Source organism: Chenopodium album, chromosome 21 (assembly GCF_948465745.1).
Source record: "Chenopodium album chromosome 21, dcCheAlbu1.1, whole genome shotgun sequence".
Classification (NCBI taxonomy): Eukaryota; Viridiplantae; Streptophyta; class Magnoliopsida; order Caryophyllales; family Amaranthaceae; genus Chenopodium; species Chenopodium album.
Genome location: NC_137854.1, coordinates 5,914,201 through 5,926,409, shown reverse-complemented (window position 1 = coordinate 5,926,409; position 12,209 = coordinate 5,914,201). Strand labels below are relative to the sequence as shown.

General features: G+C 33.5%; 1 protein-coding gene across 1 annotated transcript; it reads left to right on the top strand.

The window, feature by feature from the left end:
• The first annotated feature begins 309 nt into the window (after positions 1 to 309).
• On the top strand, positions 310 to 5,086 carry LOC145602884 (large ribosomal subunit protein mL43-like). Its single transcript, XM_081659035.1, has 4 exons — positions 310 to 419; positions 1,643 to 1,749; positions 2,531 to 2,747; positions 4,811 to 5,086. Exons 1-3 carry the CDS (start codon positions 340 to 342, stop codon positions 2,701 to 2,703), a joined length of 360 nt encoding a protein of 119 aa, XP_081515161.1. The 5' UTR covers positions 310 to 339; the 3' UTR covers positions 2,704 to 2,747; positions 4,811 to 5,086.
• The last annotated feature ends 7,123 nt before the right edge of the window (positions 5,087 to 12,209 follow it).

Below are 12,209 nucleotides of genomic sequence, written 5' to 3'. Positions count from 1 at the left end.
TAAAATATGATAGGAAAAAAAAAAAAAAAAAGATGACATAACCTTTGCATTTAGGCGTGAAAATTTTTATTGAGAGGGAGACATGTGTGCAATGATGACGTCAACAACTTCTGTTTCAGTAATAGTTAATAGATTCCTTTCCAAAAATATTAAACTTTTCATTATAAATGTTACATGTAATTTAAACATTTTCTCTTACATGAGTCATTCTATTTGTATAATTTTTATAATATTATTTTAAAAAGTATTTAACAAAGCTTTTAATGGAATAAGAATAAAGAAAGTTGATTTTACAAAGTAAAGTCCACAAGAACCCTGGTAAATTAAGTTGCGACCAAAATGGCATTGCGAGGGAAATGGCAGCTCCAGAAATTGATCGTAAGCTACTGTGATTGGGGTGGAAGCAGCCGTGGTATCAGGTTTCTCTCTCCTTCTTCCTCATTTTCGGAAGGAATTATGCTTGAATTTCTACTGTTTTTTATCATCATGATTTCAGAAGTTAGTTATAATTAAATCAATTATTATATAATTTCTGGCTAAATTTCCTCCCGATTTCGTAATCTTTTCAAGAGTTTATTGCATTAATTTGTTAGGTTATAAGGTATTTAGATTGAACAACAACATTTATCAGTAATTTGATGGTTTTCATAGTGTTGTGATATTATTTATGATTAATTAGTAGTATTTAAGAATTTTCTTTGGTTTTGTTTGTATGATTTGCGCCATTAGTTGATGCCACCGTCGATTATGAACAAGGATATACGGATTTCACTTTTTTAAATTAAACTTTGGAAATTCTGATTTGAAATTAGCAAGTGGAATTTCTAGGGTTTTTTTGCAGTATTAATTTCTAGGTTAGTACAAGTTTTTATGTATTTATTTACTGCACTTACAACAGTATGCATTGAAATTTTACCAATAGCAAATTAGAAATTTGGGGAAAACATTTTTTGTGAGGGATTGGACTAATATTATGCTATGTAGACAACTAATGGTGTAGGTTCTGATCTGTATGAATTGGACTTGAAGCTTATAACACTTTTCCTTCCGACCTTCCAGCACCGGGCAGGTGTCAGTTGTTGTGTTTTATCCAACTGCTGGACTTTTGTCCTATATGAATTGGTAAATGAACATAGCCAGTCCATGTCAGAGGTTTGAGGATCTTACACAAGTTATTGACATAAATTATAGAGTCTGATTAATGTAGGTTTTAATTGAGGATGCAAACATTTAGCACTGTGGTTTATCAAATACACATTTAATCAGATGTGAAATGAGATAATTTTGGGATTTTATGTTAGTGTCTTGGTTTTCACGGAGTTTGTAGTAAATGATTAGGTGAAAGAACTGTGTAAAATTTCCATAAATTGGCAGATTAGGTTCGGACACTAGACGACATCAATTATCTTTCTAAATGAAGATTGTTCTGGTTGGTTATGTTATTGTTCCCACTTCTGCACCCATTTTCTCTAACCACGGTGTGGAAAGGACTGAAGCATATTGATATGAAATTCTTGGTCTCAAAAGCTATTTAGTCCACAGCTTCCAGATTAGTAACTCACTGTTTTGATTAATGTCCTGGAGTATTATCTTTGGCATATGCAATGAAGTTCATTCAATGAACTGTCTATAAAAAATGCAGGTCATTTATGGAAAATATTTTACCAGGCTTTAAAGAAAGCAATCCCCAGCTTGAGGTTGTTACTGAGCTCATCCGTGGTCAGCATCCGCATTTGAAAGGGTTTTACAGTAATGATACTTGCTCCCTCTAAATAACATCTTATTTTCCAATTTTTTTGCCCTTTTTTCTTTTCATAGTTTGGGCAGGAGAGGGGGGGAGTTTGGGTGGGTTTGAGACTAGATTTGTGGTAGAAGAATGTGACAAGGAAAACTTGTCAATGAAATATAGAGGTCAGTGCTCAGTAGGCATGCCTTTACTGATCCACATATAGGCCATTGAGCTAATTTCAATATGTAGTTCTATCTTTCAGATATGAATGGTATTGCCTCCTAGACTCGTATTTGCTTCTTTGAAATACACCTTCTTCAGTAGAAGTTAGTTATGAATGAATTGATACCTCTTTCATATTATTAAATAAGAGCATTATCATAGGCATTGTATACTGCTATTATAGGGTACACACTAGAATGAAAAACTTGAAATGAAGAAAATTATCCTGAGTTTTTGGTAAAAGGTGCACTCTATGTCGATGGTTGACACTTAGTAATAACTTTCAATGTTTTAGGCATATGCAGAGGAAAAAAATTAACTTTGAATTGTATAAAGTATTGATGTATATATGGATTTGTGCGATATCAATGTCAAGCATTCTAATAGATTAATTGATCTTGTTTCTTGAAACAAAATCAACAAAACTACCTACTCCATTACTACTTAAAGCCTAGAAATCTATCTGTTGATGACTCAACTGGTTTTCCCCTCTTCTATCTTTTTCTCTCCTTGTCCTTTCTGATGGAGAAAATTCTGCTCTGCTTATATTTATTTTGTCCATTTTCTTTTATTAATCAGAGAACAAAAATGAGCGTGTGATTTGTGTGAAGAACATGACTCCGGAAGACATACAATTGCATGCAACCAGATTAAGAAACGCATTGGGAAGGAAGGTGCTGAAGTTGAAGACAAGGCATGTTACGAAACATCCTAGTGTCCAGGGTACATGGACAACTGATCTCAAATTATGAAGGAAAAGTATTGTGCTACTTAAGTCCCTCTCACGCCTGTCCAGGTAATGCTATCAGTAATGAGTCTACTCCTGCTATCTGAAACTCTGTTTTTGAATGCTGTATAATTGCTGGCTGGAGAAGAGTAAGAAAGAGGTTGATTATGTATTATCTCCATTCCTCTTGCTTCAGGGTCAGTTACTATTGTGTTCTTTTTTTTAAATGTAAAATTGCAACAAATGTTATGATCCGAATTAGACAGTTTAGGTAATTTTTAAACCATATGAGTATGAAGAGACCGCTTCTGATGGGGCTTTCAGCATGGCATGCTAAGAGGGAGAGGGGTAGACAGTCTTTGATTTTTGATGCCAGTTGACTCTTGATCCTTAATGCAATGTTTGTCTGTTGCTTCACAATAAAAAATACATGCAAACAGTTCTATGAACCATTTTGATTTAGTCTATTAAAGTAAAAAGTCTCTGAGTAATGAACCTTATAGATTCATTGAACATGTACTTTTTTATGGACAACAGTCTATAAATAGTTATCTGTCTAACAATCTTTTGGCTGTATATATCTGGGGGCCGGTTAATTTTCTTATTTACCCATAGAGTATTCTTTTGGATTTCATCTGGAAGCAATTTTCTTTCATGATCCCTTTTTCTGTCACAGACAACATCATTTGGTGCTTCCATAACAAAAGTACTATGTAATTCTAAGTTCTTAACCTTCCTTCCTGCTTCAATAACTGAAAAGACATTGGGATTATAGTTTCTGACATATAGATGTACTACCGGAGTGTACCGAGTGTGAGGGTCAGTAGTCGTCCTAGGATTTTGTCCCTATGAGCAGCTTATCAATCAATCAAAGCCTTAATCCCATAAGTGGTGTCTGCCCTATGAGCAGCTTATCAGTCCTAGGATTCCAGATGTTTGACAAAGGATGTATTTGTAACATTTGGGCCTCTACATTATAGGTTTTTACTAACCTGATTATACATGTCTGGCTTTTTAAAAAATATATAATAAATAGGTTTCTAATATTTTGTGCTCTATTTCAATCATAGATATTATTGTGGATTTCGTTGCCCAGAACTTGGGAAGCTTGTTTACATTTAGGTGTGCGAATATTTGCTGTTAGACTAGATAGAAGTTGAATAACTTCTTATATTGGTTTCGGCTGTGTATAGACCATTATTTATATAATTTGGTTACTTAAAAGTATCTGGCGGACTTGACTGCACCGTCATGTGCATAATTGAATCCTTATCTCATCATGTGAAGAAGTCCTCTGGTAGAGCTGCTGCAAATGCCTTTGGCACTTGTGAATTATGCCCACCCTTTACTGGCTTGCTACCATCACTTGGATCACTGAAAGCATAGTGCTTTCTCATCTAGATAGTCATTATGAAAATTTAAGAAGAAAAATTAAAAGATGATCATTATAATGAGAGTTTAATTTTCAGTTTGAAGTTGATTGTGAAGCTAAGGCTGTGACCACCTGATTAAGTATATCAGGATTTGGGAGGTTAGGGCCCTGGGGGTTGGGATAATGCTTTAGAACAGGCGTATTATGAAAGAGGGTGTTAGAAATGAAGAAAGACATACTAATAAGATTCATACCCTAGCAGTTGAATAGAAAGAATTGAAAGAGGTGTTTTGATCTTAAGAGTGAAAAGAAAGCTAAGTGTAGAGTATCTGTATCAGCGTATTACCGTGCATCGCCTGATATAGTGTCATGGTCACATGTCATTCAATCCCATTTATTGGGGATCATATATAAAAAAAACCATAATAGTGCTATATCTACATAGATATGATGTTGAGAGTTGAATTTTAAGCTATATTAGCACATCATAAAGTATTATAGGTATGTTTATATGTCTAAAGTTGGTTCAAATGCACTTGCAACTTTGCAAGTGTGTGTACGTAGTATAACATATAGTTGTGCATTTAGCATTATGTGAATATTATAAACTTATTACTCAATTTCAGTGACTGTATGTCTGAGTTTTCTATTGTGTTTCATTTCCCGCTTATTTGACTGCGCTGTTTAAAATTTATTTTTTCTTAGATTATCTTTGTGCACAGGAAAAGTTTGATTTACAATCAGTTTATTTGCATGATAGGTGGTCCTGCTCAATAATGCCCTGAAGATTTGATGATTCGACTATGATATGTAGGTTAAATTGTGTTTGGCTTACAAGATTTATACTAGTTGCTGTGAAGTGGAAGAGGTTGTTTGTTGATATTTCTGAAGTAAAAACTGTCATGGTGACTCTTTTTGGTCTAAATTGAGTACGCACCTAATTATTTACTGTCAATAAAATTTTAGTTTACAATTTAATTAGATATTCCTCTGTTTTTTCACTCTAGAAGTACATAAAAAGTTCAGTCTTTTTGTACCCTTGTTTGATGATTAGCTTAATTTTGTTTAAGTTTCTTTACTGCTTTAACAGACAAATTTTCATTGATAAATTACTCTAAATGGCTTACTTGTGAATGTTTCTGGACAACTAATGATATATTCTTTATTGAGTTTTGACAATTTTGCCGAAAATTTATATTTTTGTGTATAAAAAAAAAAACAATGAAACTAGGTAAATTTGCATGCAAAACAGCTAATTAAACAACTTATTTAACCAGATAAGTGAACTAACAATTGATTTGCATTCAATAATTCCCTTGGCGTGGTGGTTGTGTAGTGGTGCTTATAACTTTCATGTATTCAATCTGAGTTCATGTCATCCAGGTGGAGTAATAGAAAGTTTATTATGCTCAACACTTACATTGGTATTGATTTGAGGGTTGTATCAATGAGATGTTATGTCGAGTTTTCTCCAGTTTCAGATACAATTCAAGTCCATATAGTACAGTCATTTTGACTCGAATATGTTTGGCTTTATTTATTTATTATTTTTTGGAATATGCCTCGAATAAGTTTTGCTAGATCAATGCTATATGTACATTAAATGTTTTTTTATCCACACTCAAAGAAAATCAATTTATTATCATATATGCACTCCTAATGGGAGAATTTTGATTACAATCTGCCAATTATAGCTATGAGTCCTATGACCATATAGATACTTCGTATGATACGGAGTATAAGAAAAGGAACGTACATAAAACCAAACATTACATAAAACCAAACAAAGCACTTATATTAGAGGTACTAGTAATGAGGAAATTATTTTGGCACACCCTGAATTGATTTTGGCACACCCCTATGTGATAGCACAGTTTTCTATGCTCTTCTCACATAGGGATGTGCCTAAATCAATTTAGGGTGTGCCAAAATCAATTTCCTAAATAATGGCGTTAGTTAAAAAGCCAAACTACTGACATTTGCCATCCCAATGGTCTGAACAAGTATATGGGTCACAGCAACTCGCGAAACCTTGTCGATAGATTCCACAAGCGTATCCTAATGGCAAGCATTCAAGCCTTCAAGGTCTGCCAAATTTTAAAACAAACATAACATTGTAAGTAAAGCGGGGTAGTAAGGCTTGAAGGAATTTCTCTGTACAACTACTTGTGTTTTGACTTTTGAGCATAAACAAAGAAATATTTTTATTTTATTTTATTTTTATTTTTTTGAATAATCATGGAGACCATGTTCTATACACCCGGGTGTATATAACAAAATTCTAAATAATCACTTTTGTACTACACAAAATTGAAATTTATATTCTATTGCGACGATTCCAACAAGTACCACAAACTGACAAACCATAAGATTATATTTTTTCTTATGTATATACATCACAAATATTAGTCAAAGTATAACAAATGAATATTGCAAAAATTGAAAATGGAACAAGTATTTGAAAACGGAGGAAGTATTAATTTTGTCTAGCATACTAAAGTAACTATAGTAAATACGTAGCGTATTTAAAAAGTCTGTTATTTAACAAAACTATATCTTAAATTGAGTTAATGTGTCTTGTCGTCTTAAGAATGAAGATATTACTAGTAGTTTGAACTGATTCACTGTTTATTGAATTATATGTCTATATGATAGTTCTTGCACATCATTTTTTATGTTTTTTGTCCAAAATTGAAATGTAGAATATTAAATGGAAATTGATCCTTTATATTGCCATGACTTACTTTTGGTACATCCACCGACCAAATCAACACAATGATAGCCATCACAACACCAATTAAAAGGATTGCAACTCTGGCCTTCACATGCCAACACTTTCCCTCCAAACATTACTTGCACTGCAAAAGTTTATGAATACAAGTAACAATATAAGTGCAAAGAAATCTAAACATTCATATTGATAGTTGAACATGAAAAAATTTCTATATACAATCAATTTTACGGACTATCTTACATATAATACGACCAAAATTATTTATATTTCATGCACTTGTACTTGTGAGCATATGACCAAAAAAAAAAACACTCGTTGTGTCTTAACAAGTTTTGTTGATATCTGATATCAACTTGTATTTTCTCATGATAAATATCAAAAAATCATAAATGCATTAATGTTTAGATGAGGATTAAGTAGAAAAACAAAATATGAGTATTAGAAATGGAAATTACGCTATATGTAATTACCTAATGCCAGGAAAACTAAGATTGCTAGTATATTGACCTTCTAGTTCTTTTCCCCCATTCTATTTATATTTTATACGGATATACAAAGTATGTATATATATTTTGACAAACAAATTAAAGTTTTTAGAGAGAATTTGGGATTGATGTACTTCAACAAGGTATTAGGGAGCCTTATTTATACTCGTTACCGTCCACTCAAAATGTCAACTACAAGTATAATTCTCTTATTAACATAGTTTTTTTTTTTTCAAAATACATGTTCTCATTTACTCCTCCGTCCCTCTTTATTTAACACATTAAAATCAGCATAATATTTTAGACAAATTTTATTACGAGTAACTTTTTATTTTATTGTGTGATGATTAATGAATAGTAGTGAGGCATATTATTACATAGTATGGGATTATCTTAGTGATCAATAGATTAGCTCCCGTGTCATGCACGATTAATTCACTAAATTTAATCAAAAACGAAAAAAAAAAAATTGTATTAAAAAATAGCATAAATAAAATACATCTATAACATATTTATTATGTTCTTATCTTATATAATGAAATGAAACATGAAATATAACAAAAGAGTCAGTTAAACAAATGAGTACATTAAACTACATCTACAAGTTAGGGTCTGTTCTGTTCACCTTATTTTCACTTATTTCAGGTATAATAAGTTCAGATAAGTTCAGATCAGGTCTAATAAGTTTTAATAAGGGTTAACCAAGTACAAATTACATCTAAAATAAGTTTTAATAAGGTCTAATAAGTTCAGGTAAGTTCAGATAAGTTCAGATAAGTTAAGATAAGTTCAGATCAGTGAAAAGCAAGTGAATAGACCATATGAGTGTTTTAAAAATTCAATTATAAATTAGCATAAAATTTTCTTTTTATTAATTAAAAAGTATTGAAAATTGTTTATAACACTTAATGGGCAGGAATGATAACCTCGTTTTGATATTTAGTCAATTTTTTCCCTAAATTATGATACTATATGAAAGTATTGGAGATACAAATACAAAATTTTAATCAAATTATCTTACATGATTACATGTAAAGATGGGCACGGGCCGTGCCGGCACGCGGGCGGCACGGGCCCGGCACGACTCCGGCACGGCCCGGCACGGGCACGGTGGCCGGCACGGCACGGCACGGCGGCACGCCGGCGTGCCGTGGGCCGTGCCGTGAACAACTTTTTTGGGACCGGCACGGGCACGGCCCGTGGCACGGCGGACGGCACGGTGGCCGGCACGTGGGCCGGCACGCCGGCACGACCCGCCGGCACGGCACGTGGCACGGCCCGGCACGGCCAGGCACGGCTAGGCACGGCCCGGCACGGCCAGGCACGTAGTATTTTTTTTTTATTATATGCATTTTTGTTTTTAATTCGTTTTTTTTAACATTTATTTTTTTTTTTTAAGAAAAAAAAAAAAAAAAAAAAATTAAAAACGGCACGGTTTGGCCCGCGGCCCGGCACGGCACGGCCCGCTAGGCACGTGGGCCGTGCCGTGCCGTGGGCTGGGGTGTGCCAATCCCAGGCACGGCACGGCACGGCACGCCGCGGAGCCGGCACGGCACGGCACGGCACGGGCACCACCCTGGCACGGCCAGGCACGGCCCGCGGCGGCACGGGCACGGCCCGTGCCCATCTTTAATTACATGTATAGATAAAATGTTTATAATGTTATGCTATGTTGCTAAAATCAAAATTCCCATTGTATAATTATTTGTGTATAGTATAAATCTATTATTTAATAGATTCATCATTCTAAATTATATTAATCAATTAAATGAAAAAAATTATGATGTATTAAAGATTTGTCATTCAGAGTAATATATATCGAAATCGAAATAATGACTAAAAAAGAATATATTTACTATGAAAGATACGTATAAAATATTTGAAATAATATTATGATAGTTATCTTATACCAATTTTTTTTTTTTTTTGACAAGAATCTTATACCAAACTTATCAAAAGAAGATTTTAGCAAATAAATTAAAGGGAAGGGTTTTGTTTGGAAGGAAAAAACTACATCATGAATTGACACGTGTCGTTTCGGATGTCAGTTTTAGTATTATGTTATTGACTGATTGATTGATTATAATTAATGTGTTAACTTCTAGAAAAGTGTTGAATAAATAATAGAAATAGAAAAAGTATTTTACATTTAGGGTCTATCTGTTCACATTTACTTAATTTCACTTCAGTTCAGCTTCTAATTTTCTTCTCTCATAAAATATTCATTTCAACTCAGTTCAGTTTTGCTTTAATATGTTCAATTCAGTTCAATAAATGTGAACAGACCTTTAGTAGAGCATTTGATCTAATGCTTTTCCTTTATTTGGTACTTTCGGACATGTATACTGTCACGAACTCACAATATATATACTCCCTCCGTCCCCTATTGATGGTCACTTTTGCCATTTTTGGTGACTCAAAATGTTAGTCACATTTGCTTTTTTCAAGTACCATTAATACTATTTTTTTTTACCAAAATTCTCTAACATTTGCAAAAATATTTGTGCAAATTTAACTTTTCCATGTAAATTTTACTTTCCCATGTACTTTAATTACTTTCTCTCTCTACTTTTTTGCATATCCAATGTAAATTTACTTTTTCAATGTACTTTCTCTATTTCTCCTAAATTCCCATGATATTTTAGCAAAAGTGACCATCAATAGGGGACGGAGGGAGTATATATTTTTTGATTAAAAACTAATAAAACTTAGTTTAAGCTACCCAAATAGGTACACTGTCAGAATATGTGACGGTTTACTTATCTCTAATCTAATAAAGCATGTACAGTAGTAGCTTATATGGTCTGTAGTAGTTTGTAAGTTGCCTATTTTTTTCTTTATATAAGCCTTAAGCTAGATATTATGTATAGTATATAACCTTGTTTCAATTACATTTGAAGATGTGTCTATAATATTTTTTCTAAAATAAGTGAAAATAAAATAAACATGGAAAAAGTCAATGCTTCATTCCTAATTATTCAAGCATATCCAGCTTTCTTGCAGACTTATTTTTTTAATTTGACAAGAATATTGCAGTCTTATTTTAGACCGGGATGATATATATATTAATATTAGTCAATCGTTAGTTTTCTATGTTGGTCTATTTTATCTTGTTTAGCACAATATAATGAATATAATTAATGAAAAAAGAATTTGATACAAATTATTAAGGAATAAAAAAAATAGAAAGGATGTGTGATAAGATGACCTACATGTGTTAGCTAGCTAATCGACAACTAGCATAATTAGCTTCTTTATAACAATAACTAGATTAAATCCCGTGATCTTTGTGTCACGCTAGCTCTGATACCATCTTAGTGGACCAACTCAACCAAAACCTTAACCTTCAGGATAATTTTATATATTCTATCAAGATGAGAAACCATACGTCCATCCATTAACAAGCGGGTAAAATTTCGTATCCACCACATCCTACTACTCACTATACTACTTATAACGGGTATATATTTACATCTATGCCCACCCGAGTAGTAAGTCCTCATCCGGTCATCTACATGGGGTTTGGTTTTGGCCATGTACAGACCTTATTAATATGAATTGGTTGTAGCAATGCTAGATGCAAATTACAAAATAAACATTTATTGTAATTGACTTAAGCTTAAGCTTCACGTAATGACGACTTAAGCTTAAGACGGCCACCACCTTGCCAAAGAAGGCTCAAGTCTTTTGTAATATCAACAATTCCTTGGGCGAGATGGTGGTGTTTATGACAATTAGCAGCAATCAACAATTTCCTCGGCGAGGTGGTACGTGGTGTTTATAACAAGCATTTCGTTCATATATATATATTTTTTCCCCTAGTTGCATATACAATTCGGTCCTCACTAAATAGGCACATTGGACTCAAATTAGTTTTGCTAGATCAGTGCTTGTTCAAGTACGGACGTACAATGAATGATATAAATCGCACACAAAGAAACCAATTTATTTATCATGCACTCTCCGTGGGAGAAATTTGATTACAATCTGGCCAATTTTATAGCTATGACCATATAAGAAAAGGAAAATACATAAAACTTATAACATAAAACAACCAAATTAAACATACAACTTATTGATAGATATTATACTTAGGATAATATTTGTCATAGATTAGGATATATTATTTGCATATTTTGTATGTTTATCGTATCTAGGATTCCTAACGTGATTAGGCCTAGCGTTGTAAACTCTATATATTTGATCAATGGTACACTCTCCAGGGTCGAGGAGTTTTCCCGAAATCCAACATGGTATCACAGCTTAGGTTTTAGATCCCGATTTTTTTTTTTTTTTTTTTCTAGATATCAGTTTGCGGACATTTTCACTAAAGGCCTACCACGAGATCTATTTCTGGATTTTAGGTCCAGTCTTAGCGTACGACCTCCTCCCGCTACGACTGCGGGGGTGTGATAGATATTATACTTAGGATAATATTTGTCATAGATTAGGATATATTATTTGCATATTTTGTATGTTTATCGTATCTAGGATTCCTAACGTGATTAGGCCTAGCGTTGTAAACTCTATATATTTGATCAATGGTACACTCTCCAGGGTCGAGGAGTTTTCCCGAAATCCAACACTTATTAAGTGCTCGATCAATTGAAAGGAAACGAACGGAAAGTAATGGAATCAATGTCGAGGAATGGTGTTGATTATGGAGATGTTTTAGCCGCAGTTACCATCCCAATGGTCTGAACAACTGTATGGGTCGCAGCAACTCGCAAAACCTTGTCGCCAAATTCCACAAGCATATCCATATGGCAGAGTAGGCCCCTGTTTCTCATGATGAGAAACGAATTCGTTTCTCATGGTGGCATTTTTGTGAATAAATCAACAACTTTTTCAACTTTATTCAACTGTGAAGCCCACAATATTGAAAAAGTTGTTGATTTATTCACGAAAATGCCCCCATGAGAAACAAATTTCGTTTCTCA

What these genes read in the sequence shown, in the direction of transcription:
- LOC145602884 (XM_081659035.1), top strand. Translation starts at nt 340, where the DNA reads ATGGCATTGCGAGGGAAATGGCAGCTCCAGAAATTGATCGTAAGCTAC. An exon ending in GGAAGCAGCCGTGGTATCAG is followed by an intron (nt 420 to 1,642) that starts GTTTCTCTCTCC and finishes TAAAAAATGCAG; the next exon opens with GTCATTTATGGAAAATATTT. An exon ending in GCATTTGAAAGGGTTTTACA is followed by an intron (nt 1,750 to 2,530) that starts GTAATGATACTT and finishes TTTATTAATCAG; the next exon opens with AGAACAAAAATGAGCGTGTG.